General features: G+C 41.2%; 1 protein-coding gene and 1 long non-coding RNA gene across 8 annotated transcripts in view; one reads left to right on the forward strand and one right to left on the reverse strand.

The window, feature by feature from the left end:
* The window catches only part of ZNF521 (zinc finger protein 521), a 275,012-nt gene that overhangs the window by 97,998 nt on the left and 155,903 nt on the right, over window positions 1–21,111 (forward strand). For all 7 annotated transcript variants that reach the window (XR_010407277.1, XR_010407278.1, XM_045886904.3 and 4 more), the window contains one exon: window positions 17,457–20,809. Coding sequence is in view for 5 of the 7 variants with exons in the window: in XM_045886900.3 (XP_045742856.1) it covers window positions 17,457–20,809 (3,353 nt within the window). In the remaining 2 variants the exon portion in view is untranslated. The remainder of the gene's footprint in view (window positions 1–17,456; window positions 20,810–21,111) is intronic.
* On the reverse strand, window positions 978–10,668 carry LOC135362504 (uncharacterized). Its single transcript, XR_010407279.1, has 4 exons — window positions 10,563–10,668; window positions 7,931–7,992; window positions 2,083–2,385; window positions 978–1,494 (listed from the first exon to the last, which is right to left on the reverse strand). It is a non-coding gene; the product is annotated as an uncharacterized LOC135362504 (long non-coding RNA).

The raw sequence follows: 21,111 nt of genomic DNA on the forward strand, positions 1-21,111 counted from the left end.
GGAGTAGAGCCGTCTCTGGCTCCTTCTAGAACAGGAAGATGCATGGGAGGCTGGGAACTCTTGTGAGAGCCAGAAGTTTCCTTCTATCCCAGAGGGTGGCTGAGTAGAAGCTGTGGAAGTCAGTCTCTGTGAGGGTATGGGCTTCCTGAAATGCCAGCGTCAATGTGGTGGAGTAGCTATACAGACACGGCTCTTATAGGAACTTTGTAAGTGGGGCACTACAGAAGAGTGAGTGTGTGTGTGTGTATATGCACGCACTTACATGTTAGAACTTCCCCGGGCACTTTGATAGCAGGGGGACTTCTGCACTGGCAGGCTAAATACTATGGAGGGGTACCCTGGAGGTGTCTCTAGGGGGTGGGATGGATAGAATTCCATCTATTCACCACTGTTGGGAGAGAGGGAGACTTGTAGTTTCTCATGGGCTATGGTGGGGACTCTCCGCACTGGTGGAGAGTGGAAGATGAGGTGCTTGTAGTTCATTTCATCTACATCATTTGTAAGTTTGACATTTTGAAACCAGTGAATTTCTATAGGTGAGCCATTGATTCTTACCATTATAGGCCTGAGTTTTAAAATGCTATCAGTCAATATGTTCTGTTTTCATTTTGTTCTTTTCTTTGTTCTCTGGTACTGAGAAAACAAAACCGGACAAATAAAACCTCAATTTCATGATATGAGAAAGTTCTCCAAACTTAAGAAGATCCAAGTAACATTAATTAGAACCCATTTCAATAATTAAAAAAAATTTTTTTTTTGGGAAACAAGACACTTAGAGCTCACTTGGATGTGTGATCTAGTAACTGTATTAATCAGTTGAATAATCCACATTAATCAGTCCTGCCTCGACGTGAAATTATTAATCAGCTTGATGATCTAAGCAATCGTCTGAGGAAATGCGTTTGTCTTAGAATTTAAAAAGTGATAATGGGAAAGTTAAAAAAGAGAGAGAGAACAAGCAAAAGAATTACATTCTTGTTAGTTTTATTTCATTTATTTCAATACCAGCTCTTCTACTGATGTAGAATGACTCTGAACAAATAATTACAAATAATTACTCCTCTTAATGGTGTCATCTTCTCTCCATATAGAGGGAAAGCTGTGTGTAAGTTTGTCAGGGGCATGGAAGACCTGCCTCAGGTTGTTTCCTTTGCCCCTACCCCCAAGGGGATAAAAGTTGGTATCCCCTAGAGACTAGTGAAGCCTAAAAGCTGAGGCTGTACGGGACACTAAATAGGCTTACACTGAGGCAAGCTATTGTTACATTTGGCTATTTCAGCCAAATGAGAGAAGAGTAAGAACAAATCCAAAGTAGTCATTGGCCACTGTGAGGCTAAAAATGAAAAAAAAAAAAAAAAAGGTGGTTAGTTTGATAGAAATGTTCAGGTTCCCACTGATAATGTGGAAACTTAAGCATAGGGGCAAACTGGAGTTATCCCATCATGATGAAGCATTCCTAAATCTATGTGTAATCTCCCAGTAGTCAACAAAACTCTGTTGGGGAACAAAAAAAAAGATGGCAGTCAGCGAATGTTACCAAAGAAATATTTTCAGAAATTCTCTTATACCAAGTGATGATTAGAGCAACAATTTGTTTGGGGCCCTTTTGTTGAAGAAAATAGAACCTACCGAAAGCATAGTGTAAAATGATGGTGTAGAGTATTTATAGTCCCAGTAGATTATGTCCCCTTTTACTTGGGGCTGGGGGGAGGTCCTTCTACCTGTCATAGGTTGGGGCTGGATGGCTTTGTACCAGTTCTTCAGTTTGTCCCCTCCCACTGTCACCATTTAGATATGTTGTTTGTATTCATAGAATAGAGCAAGCATTAACCACTACATAGGGTCAAGCCTGTAGCTAGACAATGAGAAAAACCAAGCAAAACAAAACTTGTTTGTGAAGTAGGTCTTACTCTTCCAATCTTAGCACCCATACTGCAAACTTTAAATCTTAGGCATCTAAATCATTGATTTCTCCACAGTGAGACAGAAATTTGTGGATTAAACTTATTTTGCAAGACAAAACTAAAGAGCATATTCACAGATAAAGCAAAGAAGAACATCAAACAAAAAAGGATGTAGCACCTTATACTCGCTATGAAGGTTGGGTTGTAATTTTGGAGTCAACAACAAAATCTCTGCATCTTTGATTACTTCTCTCAAAAGGCTGAACATTTTTAGGATACAATTTTCAGTTCATCCTAAAATTTTCTCTTGTGTGGCTTGGCAGATGTGAAAATTCGAGAACCTCAGGAAAATCATGTCGAAAGAACCTGCTTATGAGAGATCACAGGGGTGTGGATTTGGTTGACGACACAGCCTGTTGAATCCTTACAGAGAATTGTTTGTCTTCCGTTTTTAGATGGCTTTAATTCCTCCAAATTGCTCCTTGAATAATAGGAGAAAGGCAATTTGAATTTCAGTGACAGATTGGACATAACAGGTTGCAACTATTAGGTCTAATTTTACCATACTGAGAAATAAAATTGCCTAAACATAAACATCGATCACTGATGCAGTAAATTAATTTGTACAGAAAAAGTAGTTTAACTGCAGTGCACATTAAACATAGAAAATTTTCAAAATTACTGCTCTCTGAATTAATTTGTACACTTGTTTACTTGTTAAAAGCACACATAAATTCTTTTTTTTTTTTCCTAAGGCAGTGCAGCTTCAAATTGAGTAAGAAAGAAGTGTAAAAATTAGCAAGGAAATGCAGAGACATGGAAGGTACACCAGCTGAACTGAACACTTGAAAATAGTATTTTTTCCCTGTTTTTCATTCTTTTTGTTTTTCAATGCTATTCAGAACATGCTTCATTTTTGAATCTGTCCATCAGATCACTAGAGATGTTGTGCATTCCCCCTCATTATAACAAGATAAATGTGATGTTTTAATAGTCTTGACTTACGTTTGCTAAGAATTGGAGATGTGGAGCAATTCTAAGGGTTTTATGGTTTGGTTCCTTGGTGAGTTTACATTCAGTGGTGTCCTAGGGCTTGGAGCTGTTAACATTGCATTCCTGAACAATCTGACCCATGAATTTCTTTGTATTTAACCCGTAAGAAAATCGGTGAACATGTTTTCATTTTACCTGTAATTCTATTATGAGGAATGCATGGCAAAGTTTGGATAGTATCTTTTCAGTTTGTTCCAGCTGCCGCGGACCTGGAGCTGGCAATGTGGTGCGGTTTGATACCATCTCCTGCCTACAGTTTTCAAGGACAGTGGTTCGATTCAAATACAATTCTGATAAGTGGCAGGTTTTTGTGTCTTTAATGCCTTGACAAGGGCATCACTCTCAGGAGAGGGAGGTGAAACCGTTTGGACGAGGATTCCGTCCCTGCTCCTTTGTGCTGACACACTAAGATAATGGACAATTAAGAGAACCTTCACTGCAGGTGAAAGGATGGGGTTATCACTAATATAAAGGAGCCCATGGGGTGTTGGGGTACGAAGGAGAAGAGGAATGGGAATTTTTAAAAGGAATATAAAACACACAGATGAGACGCCTAATAACTGTTCACATATTGCTCTTTCACATGTGATAATGGTGAGTGATTGCAGTATTCACTATTGCTTGCTGTAACTTTTTAAAAAATATCTGGTTCATTGCATTTGACACAAAGTACTGCAGAAAATCTGTCCCTATGCTACCTTGCCTGTCACGGAGTAGGTGAGCCCTAATAATAAAGGGGTTTGTTTTTGTGGAGTCTGGCTTTTGGACCACCTTTCGTGGGGTTTTGCAGATCGACTTGTGATAATCTAGGGCTGTGGTCATCAGCCTTGACTGCGCTCCCCGGGGCCCCAACCCTCAGAGAGACTGATTTACTTGATCTGGGGAGAGACCCGTATTTTTCAAAGCTCCCTTGGACAATTCCAGTGTGGAGCCAGGATGCAGGCTGTTGTTATAGTTTCTAAGCCCCTCAATGCTGGGGCTCCCCCATAGACTGTCTGATTCTTTAATAGATTTGAATAAGGTATGTGTTGCTATTAGAGAAGATGTATTCTGCATGTTATTAATAGCCATCTAGTGTTTATGCTGACTTCGCGGTTTAGGATTCAGGTGCATCTGGAGAGAAGTTTCTAATCTTCTCTACTGTTCCCCACTTGCTCCCCACCGTGTTTTTGTTTCTGCTTTTTTTTTTTTCCTGTTATGTATTAAAGCTTCCTCCTTCTGTGATATTGTGCATAAATGACCTATAGTGTGGGGATAGTCACCCCAACATGAGGGCTCCTGTAAAGGCATGTTTGTAAGCCACATTATTTAGGATCATAAGGCAATAGGGTAGCAGCAACTTTGTACCTAGACTTCTTAATCTATAGGGGTAGATGTACTGTGTGCACGTGAATCACAGGGGAAAACTTCTCATACCATTTAGCCCTAATAAAAGTGCGACAGTCCTGAGTGTGGAAGAGGTTAACTGATTTTCTTTTGACTTAAACTTTCATTTGTCTCCAAGAGCCCCGAATGACAATAGAGTGCACCGCTTCTGATAAGTATGGGTTCTCCTCAGCCTGAAGAGATGTGTGTGATAAGATAACATGGCTTGAAAAAAAAAAAAGAGAGCGAGAGCTTGAAGGAAAGGGATAGGAGGAGAGGGAGAAAGAAAGTATGTTAACTGCTTTGACTGCAAAATACCCGCTGGTAGCCAGAGATAAGACACCTTGAGCTACTCCGAAGACCTTAAACAGGATGTAAATGAAGCCAATAAAAATCATTTGAGAGCAAGCCACTTTTCTACTCCCCTCCTATTTCCAGCCCTGACAGCAGAAGGCTTAATTTACTGTATGGCATACCACACTTTCGTGTAGAACCCAGGAAGTTGTGGGAGACTGAGAGGAGCCAGTTCAAAAAACAAGATATCTACAGTTTCTAGAGAAGTTCAAATTTAAGGCATTTAATCAGCAGTTCTAGCAATGCCTTCCTGAGTGGAAAAGAAAGTATTGCTGATTATCGGAAGCTCCTTTCCCCTTTCCCCTCTTCCTGCTTCACATATTCGTTTGCTTTGTATTTAGTTATGACAATCTTCTGCGGGTGAAGTGGTTCACGGGGTGAGCTGCATTTTATTGCCTGTTGATATATCTCATCAAGCTAATGCAGCTTGAAAAGAATTATCAACAAAAGTTTAAGACATAGACTTTGCCAGGTGCACATTTGAAACAAGCTGTTTACTCACAACTCTGTATCAGAATTATTGTAACACCCAGCTTTTATGTACTTGGAACTTCATAACTTCAAAACGGTTACTGTTTTTTTTCTAGAAATACACAAGCTGTTGCCAACAACACTTCTACAGAGAGGAAGTAACTTATGGGAGCTAATTGGACATCACACTGAAAAGATTTGAAGCTGGGAGTCCTGCCGAAAGTGGGAGGGGCAACTGTTAAGGGATGCGAAGGCAACGGAGATAATAATGTTTTCTTTTTGTTAAAGCTGCTGCTTGGAAGAGCTGGAATTCCATGTGGTCTTTGACTAAGGGAGAGAAAGCCCACCATCAGCATTGTTCTTGTGCGGAGCAGCAAATATGGAAAAGGCATGGCTGAGTGTGGCAAACTTTTAAGCAGAGGACTTAAATGATTTAGGGGAAATAAAAGATTCTACAGTGGTTTTCAGACATGGGAGTGCAAGGGAAGCACCCTGAAGCTTGCTAAAAATGGGGATTTCTGGGCCCCATCCCCAGGAGTTCAGGGTTGGTAGGCACTGGGGTGGAGGGGGTAGAACCTAGGAGTCTGCATTTTCAGCAGACAGTTTGGGTGACTGGGGAGCAGGGGATGATGGGTGATACTAAGAAACACTGCCCTGGGTCATCTGGTTGAAGCAGAGGATCAGCCTTGTGCAGAGTGATGGGACCTGCAATAAAAACTGTGGAAGGACAGGTTAGGGGAAGGTGATCAGGAGCCTTTGTTGTATCCCTCTTTGGGATGAATGGTAGGGAATGTGTCTCAAGGAACAGAGCATGAGGAGGGGTAAGCTGACCACAGCTCTAGTTTGATGGAAATGTTTCTTCTGCTCTTACTTGCCAATACCTGATCTGACTGAGCCACACACACACCCCACCCCCCACCCCCGCTCAGAGGAGGGGATAAAAAGAAGAGACAAGGAGGGAGACCCACTGTTAAGGAAAACAGGAGGAGTGTGTGTGTGTGTGTGTGTGTGTGTAAGGTTTTCTAGCCAGTAGCCAGAAGTGAAATTAAATTAGGAAATAGGCTGCCATGACCTGTCAACAGAAGGTCATGGATTCATAGCAGTGTTAGGTGGTTTTGTTTTCTTCTGTATATATGTATACAAATGTGTCAATTACTATGAATTAGTTTTGTAATGGAAAAAACAATGAAGTCTTTAATAAAAGAAAATGAGCAATTTTAAGTTTATTCATTTACCTGTTAAAAACTAGATGACTTGGTGGCATTGGAGGCTGTTGTTCTAGCAGGGAGGGTTAGGGAAGGGTACACTTGGAGAACTGTCTCACTCACAGACCAAGCTACTTGCCTTGGCATGGGGCTTATGTTCAGGTTTTAGTTCTCCTACCACCTGCTATCGTTAGTGCGAGATTATAACATGTTCCTCACCCTCATTGACCTGTATGCTCATTGGTAAAATTCATACTTTTTTTTTTCCTGAAGGTTAAGACTTCGCACAGATCTTCAATCCTATACTTCATATATATGAAAAGTTAGGAATGACAGCCCTTACTTTCTTTACTCTGTGTAGGCTTCAATCAAATTCACTTATTTTCTTTCCTTTGATCCCTCATCGGTTCATCTTTAGAGAAAAGAGCAGAGCTCAGATGTGGGAGGAGTCTTGCTAAAGATTCAGAAACCAGCCTTTTCTAACAGACAGCATTGAGTCAGTCAGCATCCCAGAACTGTGCTAGTAGGTTTTAAAGTCTCTGAGTATTCGAAACATGCTTTTGCAAGGGTCATACCAATAAGCCTTGGACACATACAGATGTGTGTTGCTCTCCGTATTGCCCTCTTCAAAGGCAAAAACAGTGTCATAAATTTCTCCATGAAAATTATGATTCAGAATTAGTGCATTTCACAAGAGGACTAAGCAGGTACATATCAAATTCCTTATTACCTCACTCAAATTTCTTAATTTACTCTTGTTTAAATCATATTAGCACATTAAGTTTTCAGTGGAATTTTATACACTGCTTGTGTCCTAAATGTTGGGTGCCGGAGGGATAGATGTCTACATGTCATTGTGAAACAGGTGCATATGGGGGTCTCCCATTGGTCCCCCTGACTCCAGCCAGCTTTATTACTTGTCTTGTTACTATGGCCACACTGCCTTGGATTGTTATACATTGTTTTGCTGTGTTAAAATTACCATGGACGTAGACAAAATGAAGTAGTATTATAAGGAATTATCATGGGGTTTTTGAGGCATGACTTGGTCACTGGTTTTGGAGTATTTGGCAAGACACTTCATCTCAGTTTATATATATATATATAATGCAAATATATAATCAAACATATAAAATATAGAATTTAATAAAAATATTATAATTATATATAATATATGTTAATCATAAAAAAGCAGCATAAAGCTGTCCCTTAGTGAAGTGTTTTCAGTAAGACATGATTTTGCATTGACTCATGTTAAATGGCAAATTATTATGATTAACACTTTTGTAATGATAAATAGCAAAAATATTTCAAAAATTACTTTAGCAAAAATCATTAGTCTATTCTGAACATTTTAGTCAACTCTGCATAAACACACACACACACACACACACAATAGCACAGTTTTGATTGAGTTTTGCGCCCATAAATAACTTATCAGGACTGTTAACAAGAAAAAAATCTGATAGGATGAAGTGGTTTCTATTTTATTTTTATACTTATTCTCAGGTAGAGTTTCTAGGGAAGAGTAAACTGAACCAAAAGTGAGAAATAGAAAATAAAGGGAGAATAAGGTACCTGGAAAATCCATCACATTGATGATCAGTCTTATTTTCAGGTTTGCCTCTTGCAAATTTTGCCTAATTACGTAAATGGAGAAAAAAAACTATGTCACTAAGGGCATTTGATACCATATGATCTGTGTAGAAATATTTTATCATACCCTAGTTAGAGTTATTTTAAGAAAATAGTTTTGTCCTATACAATTTACCAAACATCTCACTTGAAATAAAGGACTCCTTATATCATATGGGTTACTTGGGATCTGACCTCATTTTTCAATTTTAGTTTTACTACTTAAGTGTTAATGTAAAAGTTAATGATTCTGTTAAACACCATAAAACTCTATCCTGTGAGGGCAGATTGGTGATTTTCTCCTCCTGTAGATCTCTTCCTATGCACAAAGTCTCAAGACAGTCCAGCATCACCCAATCTGTTAATATCAATGCCATATGTAACTTCCCCATGAAATGCATCAGCACTGACCAAGGGGTAGACCACACAAACTACTTGGAGTTGCAGGTGCCGGCTGGTGGGCTAGGTGCACTCACTAGCTATCTGAGAGCACTGGGTTTTATACCCCAGCCTGAAAATGTGGCATGAGTCAAGGTCTGTGCCTTGAAATAAAAAAATGATAACTTGTCCCAGACCTGAGGGGTCCTTATCATATTTTAGACACATGAACATCACAATCAAGAACGCTGAGGTCCATTATATTATAATATGTCAAATAGACATGGATAACAGATAATTGTAGCAATATTTTCCCCTAAACTTTATAACAGTTTTTTCTATATTAGCACACCATATTTATCACTTTACTGTACAATGAACCCACAGGGGGTGCTAATTGGTCATTAATTAAATTTTAGCCTTTCAACACTTTTGTATTCTCCAGTGGCTTTATCTGCAATGAAGTATATAGTGTGGCCTTTTTAAAGTGCTGGAAATTCATGTCAGCTTTACTGTGCTGTGGATATAAACGGGTGAAATTCGGCCTGAGTGAACATCATTTCAGGACGGTTATAATTCCTTGTGACCCAAAGCTTACTAACCTTGGACCAAAGCCTACACATTGGAAAAATATTCAGTAAAGTAGATTATTTTAATATGACCAAACATTCTGATAGACTAGATTCCTCTTGAAAAGAGAATCTGATTGCTTTGTTTGAAAATTCTAGTGGGTTATGGCAGTTCTTCAAAAAACCACTAACACAGTGGAGTGAACTTTCTGAGATCCATCATTCAGTAATAAAAATATTTTCAAACTTAGTTTTCTTAGGGGAAGAATCCCTTTTGCCTTATACTCCCCCAGTGAAGTGGTTAATATAAAACTATTAATGATTAGCGTGGTAGCACTGAGAAATTTGCTGAGAATTCCAGAAGGTGTGGATTTTTAAAAAATGTTTAATAGGTATATTTCACACTAGTGCAAAGGATATTGAAGCAAAATAGAGTTTGCCTCAAGAAATTTCTAAACAAGTAAAATAATGTGAGATACAGGGCCAGTGTCAGAACCATGTAATGTGTCTTCAAGATTTTGAATGCAGGCCATCCCATTAGGGGATTTTACTTTGGTGATGAGTTAATCACAACCTCCCAGTGTGTCCAGCTATTAAGGAATAGCTACTGCACATTGACTTTCACGATAACTATAATAGCATTCGGAAGAGTTTTTTGGTATTTTTATTTTCTGTTTTTAAACAAAGTACCCCTTTTGTTTAAAGAATTTACCCTTAAGAGTATTAGAATTTCAGGGGCATCTGGGTGGCTCAGTTGGTTGAGCATCTGGCTTTGGTTTTGGTTCAGGTCATTGTCAGGGTCCTGGGATCAAGCCCCCCGTTGGGCTCCATGTTCAGTGGGAAGTCTGCCTGGGATTCTCTCTCCCTCTCCCTCTGCCCTCCCCCTCTGCCCTCCCCGTGTTCGCTCGCTCTCTCTCTCTCAAATAAATAAATAAATCTTAAAAAGATGAAAGTATTAGAATTTCAATATGAAAAAAGCTTCAGCTAAATTATAGTTAGTTTTCCTTTGTACTGTTTCCACATTTACCAGTTATAACCTAAAGGTAACTTTGACTTTCATAGTAGTAGTAGAAATTTAGTACATTTTTATATTGTAAACATTCAGAAAACTCCTTTATACAATGTCATGTTTGATACTTATAATATTTACTGTGAGGCAGGTTGGCATTTTTCTGGTGTTGTATAGATAAGGAGGCCAAACCTTAAAAAAAAAAAGGAATTTCTAGAGTGCGTAAGCTAATATCAGACCTAAACACATAGTAGGTGCTTAATAAATGCTGGTTAAATAAATGAATGAACAAAATAAGCAATGAAGAACTGCTTCAAATTCTTTGTGGTGTGAGGTCAGATATAAATACAAGACGAGAAAGTAACTACAACATGCCTTCTAACCCAAAATAGTCGAGATGAAAAGAAAGCAGACTTGGGAAATTCACCGTGATGGTGTCTGTCATTATTCAAGGAAAGAGAAACATGTTAAATAACGTAGAATGCTCTCCATCACTGAACCGTACACAGATGTGTAATACACAGTTGCCAATTACTGAATGCCAAGAGGTTGATGCTTCTCATTAGTTATATATGTTTTTAAGTGAGCCAAAAGATAGAAAAAGTCAAGCAGTTCTCACCCCCCACATAAATGGAAACCACTTTTCCTTCCGTCTGGCTTCAGAAACACGTCTCGATTTCCTTGAGGGAGATGATGACTGTTCTTTAACTGGTTGCGCGTCAGCTTTTTCCTCTGATTTGAGAGGTGGAGTTAAGTGTGAACTGCTTAAGAATGCACTGTTTTCTGTTTAATTTGGCTGCGGAAGATGGAATTCATTGAGCTCCGTCTGTTCAAGTGAACTTTAAGCAACAATAAGCAAAACATTTGTACTTCTCTCTGCACACGAAATAGAAATGTGTCTGGCGAAAGAGACAGTATGGATATAAAGACCCATGGAGGGCAATGGAGGGGTGATAACAACTTCTTATCTCTAATGTTGGCGCATCCAAAGCATTAAGGGATTGTTGGGAAGAGTGAGCCTCTTTTTTTTGTTGTTGTTGAAAGTGAGCTCTGATATCTGGAATTCATCTTAATACTGTGTTAAAAAATGTACACCACCAACTCTTGCTCCCCACAGCTGCTATCATTAATGGGTGACCACTCTTTTCCCTCATAACTTAACTGTTAATGCATTTAATTGGTCCTTCTAGAACAATTTGGAATATTACAGAATTTAAAAGCATCTGTGAATTATAAATAATTTTAAAGTTTACATTTCTCTTTTGAACACCCAGTAAAGAGTATACATTTTCAAGTAGTTAAGTAAGTTTTATGACAAAGACGTGAATTTCATGTGGGGCTGTTGATTTTTACAAAAAGTATGAAAGTTATATCATTAAAATTGCAGCTTTTCTAAAACTGTTGACATTTCTATTGAGAATGAAAGGAAGCAATTGTGTAATAATGCATAATAGTTTATTTAGAATGACCGTATCCTTTAGCCATCGAAAACCATTGCTTTAAAAATGTGTTGTGTAATTTGGTTAGATGGTGGGGCGCCTGGGTGGCTCAGTTGGTTAAGCGACTGCCTTCGGCTCAGGTCATGATCCTGGAGTCCCTGGATCGAGTCCTGCATCGGGCTCCCTGCTCGGCGGGGAGTCTGCTTCTCCCTCTGACCCTCCTCCCTCTCATGCTGTCTCTCATTCTCTCTGTCTCAAATAAATAAATAAAATCTTTAAAAAAAAAAATTTGGTTAGATGGTTTTACAAACGGTGATGTAAAATTGTTACTGTGATAGCACCAGGTTAATACGAGACCTATCTCTGTCAAACACACGTGACAAGACACTCTTCTCTTTGGTACCTAACTTCTCTTAGTCTTTATGCACAACTATATATTCTCCTCGGGATTCTCCGTTTCTCTTAAGGTGGCTCAGGTAATTAATGAATGAAAAAAGGACTCTGAACTCTTTTTAATATGAAAGTTCAGAACTGCTCCTATAGGGCCGTGCTGAGAGAAATAACCATTTTAAGCTGATGGAGGAAATAACCTGGAAATTTACTTGGGTCTTGTGTTTTAACCTATTGTTCTACACTTAAAAGATCATCTTCTAAATGAACTTATTTTGAAGTTAAGCAATGCAATGACCGTATTGCTAGTGTTAAGAGAGGTACTTTGAAAATTACATACTTGGCTTCAGAATTAACATAGCAAAATACTTGCTCCAAGGTTATCTGTCTGTAAAGACCCAAGATTATATCTTATGTATGATAATTTAATACTTGGAACAAAGTCAGCATGGATTTATGGTCCATTAATTTTTAGATATCACCAACTATTTATGTTTTATTTTCTTGATGGCTGAATGTACAACGCTTAAGGCACTGTAGATTTCCATTGGGCCAATCCTTAAAGCTAATCTTCCAGTGGTTTCATTAAAGGAAAGAAAATGTTAAAATATGTTTATACTATATGCAGAGAACCTTACATGTGGAAACATAAATGCATGCCACACATGTAAATCTTTTTGTTTACTTATGCAGCTTTCCTTCCAGGGATGATAGGTGCCCCAGAAACATTCACTAATCTCTGGAACCCCCCAGAGGGTAAGGAACAAGAATTATTATCTTCATATTGCAGGTGAAGTACCTAGGTAGGGCCAGATTAAATGACTTGGCGAGGTCTCTCTCTAAGTCAGTTATGAAGCTAGAAATAAAACTCCAGACTCTTGACTTTTCGTTCTCATTCTGAGTCATTGCGCTCCTGAAAACAGAGGAACCAGACCTGTCAGTTTTGTGCTTTTCTTCACTTGAAAAGTAACCATTGGTGTAAATCCTGTCCCTGTTAAGGAACCTTGCTGTGTGGCATTTGCACACACATGATACTGAGTCCCCGAAGGGCAATTTAGAGAGTACTCTGCCGTTACAGTGAATGAGCTCAGGTAGCAAAAGGTATCAGTAAGCCAGCTTCTTGAGGGCCCAGCCCTGTGAAGAAGGAAAAATGTCAGAAGTTTCCATAACTTCGGGGCTTTGGATAATTTCTTATTTTACTTTCTTCTTAATAATTTCAGATGGCCCATATTGTTACAGAGTCAAATTCTTTTTTTTTTTTTAAAGATTTTATTTATTTATTTGACAGAGTGAGAGACAGCGAGAGCGGGAACACAAGCAGGGGGAGTGGGAGAGGGAGAAGCAATGTGGGGCTCGATCCCAGGACCTTGGGATCATGACCTGAGCCGAAGCAGACGCTTAACGACTGAGCCACCCAGGCGTCCCCAGAGTCAAATTCTGAAAGGCGTGCTGCCTGCCCTCAACAGACACGTATCCTAACGCTAAGACGCGCTTAATGGTACAAAATAAGCCTTGGTATCACCTCAAACCTTTCTGCATATCCTCTCTTCCTACTTCTTTGATATTATTATTATTATTATTATTATTATTATTATTATTATTATTTTATTGGCTGCTTCAGTTAGACTCGAAAGCCAGAGTGGCCAGGACCCTCAGCTTTTCTCTGCTGGCAGGTCGGGTCCCTGATTGGCAACTGATGGGCCCTTCTGGGGGTTGTTCATCCATTCGTCCCCAGTAGCCAGGATATAATCACATCCACATCCAGTCTCTGCTCTCCTCCTCAGCTTGGTGCATCAGGGGCCAATGGCTTTAAATCACAGAGGTACTTTGTGCTCCAGTGCCTTTTTTTTTCCTGTGGACTACCTTCTAGCGTGACTTCACTTCTCCGTTAGTGAGCACTTTCCCCCATAAATATGACCGAACAGGTGTTGCTCTGCCGCTGAGTTTCCAGCTGTCGTCCTCCGACACAGACCCGGCCAAATCTGTTGTTTCGTCCTTTTCGGCAGACTGGAGAACCATCAAGCCTGAGATGGAGGTCTTCCTTGCAGGATATGGCAGTTTTGTTGCCAGAAGATGGTCGGGAAAGCCTGGCTGGCTAACAAAGACAGGCCTTCAGCGGCTGGGTGTAGTTCCAGTCCTGCATCCCCTTTGGCAGGAGCACAGAGGCTGCTGCAGGATGGCCAGCCAGCAAAATTAGGAAATAAGGACCTCTTTTATTTACTCAGGCTGCTGAATCATGGGCATTCCTGTCTGCTTGGAGAAAAGTCAGGCGGCTCTACTTTCCACTGAAAGTCTCAGGAGTGTTGGAGACTTTCATCTTGGAGTGTTCACACACTTGTTTTAATGTGCTTTATGGAAATGGTGAAACTCAGCAAGTACAGTTGCTGTAGAAAAACATCTGCACTAACTATGCACACACATTTGCATCTTTAAATAGACTTGGAGGCCACGGAGCTGGTTTCCAGCAAAGTTTCTTTCTCCCCGCCCCCCTCCCCCGGCTGTAAGAGCTACAGTTCTCTGAGAGTCACCTAGTGTGAAGTGATTCCAAAAATTAAAATGTAACATGGACATGTTAAGTACTTCACATCGAAATGCAGAAAACCTGCCATTACATAGAAAGACATTCCTGTAAGTAGCACTTAGTCAGTGCCGAGGGGAAAAAGAGAGTTCGAGTTGATTCAGAAACCAGCTCTGGAAGAATCCTCCATAGTTTCTTCCATGTGAAGAAAAAGAACTTGAAAGTGTTCAAATCTATATTAGCCATCTAAACATAGTCTGCGTGGTGACTGCCAGAAAGCTGAAGTTCATGGGGACGGGCAGCTTTCGAAGACTTAGGTAGACCTCAGAGAATATTGGCCACACCACCATCACCACCACAAAAGTCTTGGGAGACTGATACCCTTGGAGCTGGGACCAACCCCACTGGGAGTTTTGTCACTGAGTGCTTTGTGTGTCCCTGGAAGCACACATCCGCTTATAGTACTAGCAAATGAGTTTTTTTTACCATTTAGATTTTAAAATAGAAATCAGCCTTTCATGAAACCTTTATTTATTTTTCTAAAAGTAGCATTCCCTGCTCAAACTTTTTACTCTGCTCCGTCTATTCCATCCCCCAGCCTAAGCCTTCTGAATCCTGTACTCTGTTTTCATGTATTTCAGTTACAAAGACACATCATCTGTGATTTTCACTTTCTTTTCCCCCAAGACCAAATAATAGGGGTCGGAGAGACAGAAGAGAAGGTTTCCAGCTCCCTTGAATCCTGGTTGAGTAAAAACTTGATCCTAACCCTCAGCTCACTTGACATGTTGAAATTTACAAGCTTAAGAGAACAGTTATGTAATAGGTAGAGTCAGGCATGGCCCACAGACAAGAACCTGATTTAAGAGTGGTATCAGGGATTGCACACTATTTATAGTGGTCGATTGCTCTGTAATTCTTTGTACATTTGTATAATAGTATATCATGCCTGGACACAATCTGCAATTTAAGAGTAAGTTCATTTGCTAAATTTTTAGGGTCAGTAGTTATTTTCTTCGAGTCTAGATTCATGACAAATTCTGATTCACTGTTTTCCCAACTATACCAAGGAGATGATGTGTTTGAAAATATTTTTCAGTGCAACAACAGGATATAAGCCTAAAAGATAAATGTGAAATATAGATTTTTACCTAGAAAGCTGAGCAAATTTAATAAATAACAATTGCTTTCACTTAAGAGAAATATTTTAAAACTTTGGTGTGTCTTTAGGTGCCTTACAGTTTTTTAAAAGGAAAGCTAGAATCACCATTGAGGTTTTTGTTTTGTTTTGTTTTAAAATTTTAAAAATCATTTTTCTATCTGTCTGATGGTGAGTTGAGCTTATCTATGTTTTTTCTACGCATTCACCTTTAAATTTAAATCAGACCCACAATTATCGACCCTTTCTTACGCTGGAAACATGTTGGGTTACAGACTCATATAAATGAGGATGCAAAATCATGCGATTTTCAACTTGTATTGCGAAGCTTTGTTGCCGTGGGCAGAGATCCAGGAATGGTGTTTGCTTGTTTTCTCAGAGTTAGATGGTTGCCATCTGGCATTGATAGTGAGATGGTGTTGTCATCAGTTTCTAGATGCAGGAAAGGAATGATCCTCATCTGTTTCCTGTGGATAAGCAAGAGGTTGATAATCTAGTAAAATCTTGTTACCTTAAAGAAAGCAGACGTGGAATTTGTTTACATACTGCTTGCCAGTTTCTACTTTTATGTTAATAATTTAGCTTGCTAGTGAACTTGAGCTTTGAAGAATGTAAAAACTTATTTGATCACATTCTAATTGGATTTTATTAGAATATCCTAATAATATTCTAATTGAACCTATTATCCTACTAGGATCACTATGCCCACCAGTTCCACTCGATAGTCTTTACTCGGCTGCATTTCTGAAAAATCTTGCTCTTTTGCAGAGTGAAAAGCTTTTACAGTTTCTTCTCGTCTTGAATGATAGATTGTTTTGAAAAGCAAAAAAGAGGTTTTACAACCTACTTGAGAAGGTCTTATTTTCCACTTGGATGTTAAGAAAGCAACAGAAATAGGAGTGCACGTTTGCCAAGAACATAGTTAAAAAACACCTAATATAAGGTAGAGTTGCTTTATGGATAACTTGCTAAGGTTATATCTGGCTTTCAGTCTTGTTTGTCTTCTCTTTGTTACTCATAAATCTTTCAGCATTTACCATAATCATTTATCACTTTTCCTGTTTCCAGTTTTTCACAAGTCGCTTTGTCTCTGCTCACCTCAAAGTGCAGGTCCTGTTTGGCTAAGGAAGTTCATGCTGCTGAAGCTTTTGCAAAAGGAAGAAATGGTGGGCCACCTCTTGAACTTTCCAAACAAAATACACTATTACAATCTGGCCCTTGTGAAACTCTCATTTTTTCTTGATCCTGGCTGATCCTAGCTACATGTAATATCTAGCGGTACCCTACTAACATTTAATAATCCATTTTCTGGCCTATGGTATTCGAATCTTTCAGTTATTGAAGAAATCCTGGTTGTCTTTCATTACACAAGACGTAATTATTATTGTGTTTTCTGTCTTCCTCCATGTGCTTACTTTTTAATATTTTTTTGCTGAAAGCAATAAGGTCTGTATCAATAAGAACCCCATAAAAGATTTTGGTCTTCAGAATTGCCTTTTTATAGAAAAACAAGCAAAATGCAGAGGGAATTTTTTATTAAATATTAGACATCTGGGTTGACTGCATTAATTTTAAATCATTCCTGTAATATTTCCTCTTTTCATTTGGTTCTTCAGATGCTCACATAATATGCAAATCATTTTAGGATGAATACAGAAGAAACATTAAATATATTAAAATCTGCATTTTAATAAAATTGTCGATGTGTAATATATACCTTGCTTCTAAGGAAAAATGATAAAAAGTAATAAGAGGGGTAATTGAGACATAGAACTATTTAATATCTTTTTATATTTTACAACCCAGTAAAAAGTAAATGTAGAATAAAAGCTTTGGGCTCAGATTTGAAAGTGTTCCACTCAAATATTTTGGCTTCCAGTTCCCCTCCCCGCCCTGCGAAAGGTTCTAGACGGTCCAACTGTTAATGGACTTTTTGAAATGGTATGGTAAACTCGTTCTCGAGTTCTCAGCACGTAAGATGAATTGTTCCCTTGCTTCTCATTGCAGATGGAGTGGATGTTGAAGATGATCCCACCTGCTCTTGGCCGGCTTCCTCACCTTCTAGCAAGGACCAGACTTCCCCTAGCCATGGAGAAGGATGCGATTTTGGCGAGGAAGAAGGTGGCCCTGGACTCCCATACCCATGCCAATTCTGTGACAAGTCCTTTAGCCGCCTCAGCTACCTAAAGCACCATGAGCAGAGTCACAGTGACAAACTGCCTTTCAAATGCACCTATTGCAGTAGGCTGTTCAAACACAAGCGGAGCCGAGACCGCCATATCAAACTCCACACAGGGGACAAGAAGTACCACTGCAGTGAATGTGACGCCGCATTCTCCAGAAGTGATCACTTGAAGATCCACTTAAAGACTCACACGTCCAACAAGCCATATAAATGTGCCATTTGTCGCCGTGGGTTCCTGTCCTCTAGTTCCTTGCACGGACACATGCAGGTCCACGAGAGAAACAAGGATGGGTCCCAGTCTGGCTCCAGGATGGAGGACTGGAAGATGAAGGACACTCAGAAGTGCAGTCAGTGTGAGGAAGGCTTTGACTTCCCGGAAGACCTCCAGAAGCACATCGCGGAGTGCCACCCCGAGTGCTCCCCAAACGAGGACAGAGCGGCCCTCCAGTGTATCTACTGCCACGAGCTCTTTGTGGAGGAGACGTCCCTCATGAACCACATGGAGCAGGTGCATGGCGGGGAGAAGAAGAACTCTTGCAGCATCTGCTCGGAGAGCTTCCACACCGTCGAGGAACTGTACAGCCATGTGGACAGCCACCAGCAAGCCGAGTCGTGCAACCACAGCAACAGCCCCTCTCTGGTCACAGTGGGCTACACGTCCGTGTCCAGCACGACTCCGGATTCCAACCTCTCCGTGGACAGCTCGACCATGGTGGAAGCTGCCCCCCCAATCCCAAAGAGCCGGGGCAGGAAGCGGGCTGCTCAGCAAACCCCTGACCTGACCGTCCCCTCGAGTAAACAGGCCAAAGTGACCTACAGCTGTATTTACTGCAACAAGCAGTTGTTCTCGAGTCTGGCGGTTCTGCAGATTCACCTGAAAACGATGCATTTGGACAAGCCAGAACAGGCCCACATTTGTCAGTATTGCTTGGAGGTATTGCCCTCACTCTATAACCTGAATGAACATCTGAAGCAAGTGCATGAAGCTCAGGATCCAGGTCTGATTGTTTCTGCCATGCCTGCCATAGTCTACCAGTGCAATTTCTGCTCTGAAGTTGTCAATGACCTCAACACCCTTCAGGAACACATCCGATGTTCTCATGGATTTGCGAACCCTGCCGCTAAGGATAGCAATGCGTTCTTTTGTCCCCATTGCTACATGGGGTTTCTCACTGACTCTTCCCTGGAAGAGCATATAAGACAGGTCCATTGTGACCTCAGTGGCTCCCGATTTGGGTCTCCGGTGCTTGGGACTCCGAAGGAACCGGTAGTAGAAGTCTATTCTTGTTCTTATTGTACAAATTCGCCAATATTCAACAGTGTTCTTAAGCTGAACAAGCATATCAAAGAGAATCATAAAAACATTCCCTTGGCCCTGAATTATATTCACAATGGGAAGAAATCCAGGGCCTTGAGCCCCTTATCTCCCGTGGCCATAGAGCAGACATCTCTTAAGATGATGCAGGCGGTGGGTGGGGCACCTGCGCGTCCAGCTGGAGAATATATCTGTAATCAGTGTGGTGCTAAGTACACTTCCCTGGACAGCTTTCAGACTCACCTAAAAACTCATCTCGACACTGTGCTCCCCAAGCTGACCTGCCCTCAGTGCAACAAGGAATTCCCCAACCAAGAATCCTTGCTGAAGCATGTTACCATTCATTTCATGATCACCTCAACCTACTACATCTGCGAGAGTTGTGATAAGCAGTTCACGTCAGTGGACGACCTTCAGAAACACCTGCTGGACATGCACACCTTTGTCTTCTTCCGGTGCACACTCTGCCAAGAGGTTTTTGACTCGAAAGTTTCCATTCAACTCCACCTGGCTGTGAAACACAGTAACGAGAAGAAAGTCTACAGGTGCACGTCTTGCAACTGGGACTTCCGCAACGAGACTGACTTGCAGCTCCACGTGAAGCACAACCACCTGGAAAATCAAGGCAAAGTGCACAAGTGCATTTTCTGCGGCGAGTCTTTTGGCACCGAGGTGGAGCTCCAGTGCCACATCACCACTCACAGTAAGAAGTACAATTGCAAATTCTGCAGCAAAGCCTTCCACGCAATCATTCTGCTGGAGAAACACTTGCGGGAAAAGCACTGTGTGTTTGAAACCAAGACTCCCAACTGTGGCACGAACGGGGCTTCTGAGCAAGTGCAGAAGGAGGAGGTGGAGCTGCAGACCTTGCTGACCAACAGCCAGGAGTCCCACAACAGTCATGACGGGAGCGAAGAAGATGTGGACACCTCGGAGCCGATGTACGGGTGTGACATCTGTGGGGCAGCCTACACCATGGAGACCCTGCTGCAGAACCACCAGCTCCGAGACCACAACATCAGACCCGGGGAGAGCGCCATCGTGAAGAAGAAAGCCGAGCTCATTAAAGGGAATTACAAGTGCAACGTGTGCTCTCGAACCTTCTTCTCTGAAAACGGCCTCCGCGAGCATATGCAGACCCACCTAGGCCCTGTCAAACACTACATGTGCCCCATTTGTGGAGAGCGGTTTCCCTCCCTTTTAACTCTTACCGAACACAAAGTCACTCATAGTAAGAGCCTTGATACCGGGAACTGCCGGATTTGCAAGATGCCTCTCCAGAGCGAAGAGGAGTTTTTAGAGCATTGCCAAATGCACCCGGACTTGCGGAATTCCCTGACAGGATTCCGCTGCGTGGTCTGCATGCAGACCGTGACCTCCACCTTAGAACTCAAAATCCACGGGACATTCCACATGCAAAAGACAGGGAATGGGTCCGCCGTCCAGACCACAGGGCGTGGCCCGCATGTCCAAAAACTGTACAAGTGTGCGTCTTGCCTCAAAGAGTTTCGTTCCAAGCAGGATCTGGTGAAACTTGACATCAATGGCCTGCCATACGGTCTGTGCGCCGGCTGTGTGAATCTTAGTAAGAGCGGCAGCCCAGGCATCACCATCCCTCCCGGCACGAATAGGCCGGGCTTGGGCCAGAATGAGAATCTCAGTGCCATCGAGGGTAAAGGCAAGGCGGGGGGACTGAAGACTCGCTGTTCTAGCTGCAACGTCAAGTTTGAGTCTGAAAGCGAACTCCAGAACCACATCCAAACGGTCCATCGAGAGCTCATGACGGATAGTAACAGCACGCAGCTGAAAACTCCACAAGTGTCGCCAATGCCCAGAATCAGTCCCTCCCAGTCGGATGAGGTAACTTGCCTTTTTACTATTTGCTCTTTAACCTCCTCAAGAAGCCCTTGCCGCTCGATGTGTCCACTTTCTGCAGCTTTATTTATTGTCATGTGCCGAGAGATGCTTAGATTGAAATGCAGTGGGTTTTTTTTTCCCCCCATAGCCATTAGCCGGCAATTACTTGCTTCTTGATAAGCAGCATTTTGGCTTGAATGGTGCAAAATAGGACTAATTCCAGTCTCCCTAGGATATTGTCTTCTCTATGACTGAAGAGATCAGCACTCATGCCAGCACCACTGAGATCTGGAATCTCAGCGTAG

This window comes from Mirounga angustirostris, unplaced genomic scaffold (assembly GCF_029215605.1).
Source record: "Mirounga angustirostris isolate CCGP_5_RB_7025 unplaced genomic scaffold, mMirAng1.0.hap1 SCAF_14, whole genome shotgun sequence".
Taxonomy (NCBI): domain Eukaryota; kingdom Metazoa; phylum Chordata; class Mammalia; order Carnivora; family Phocidae; genus Mirounga; species Mirounga angustirostris.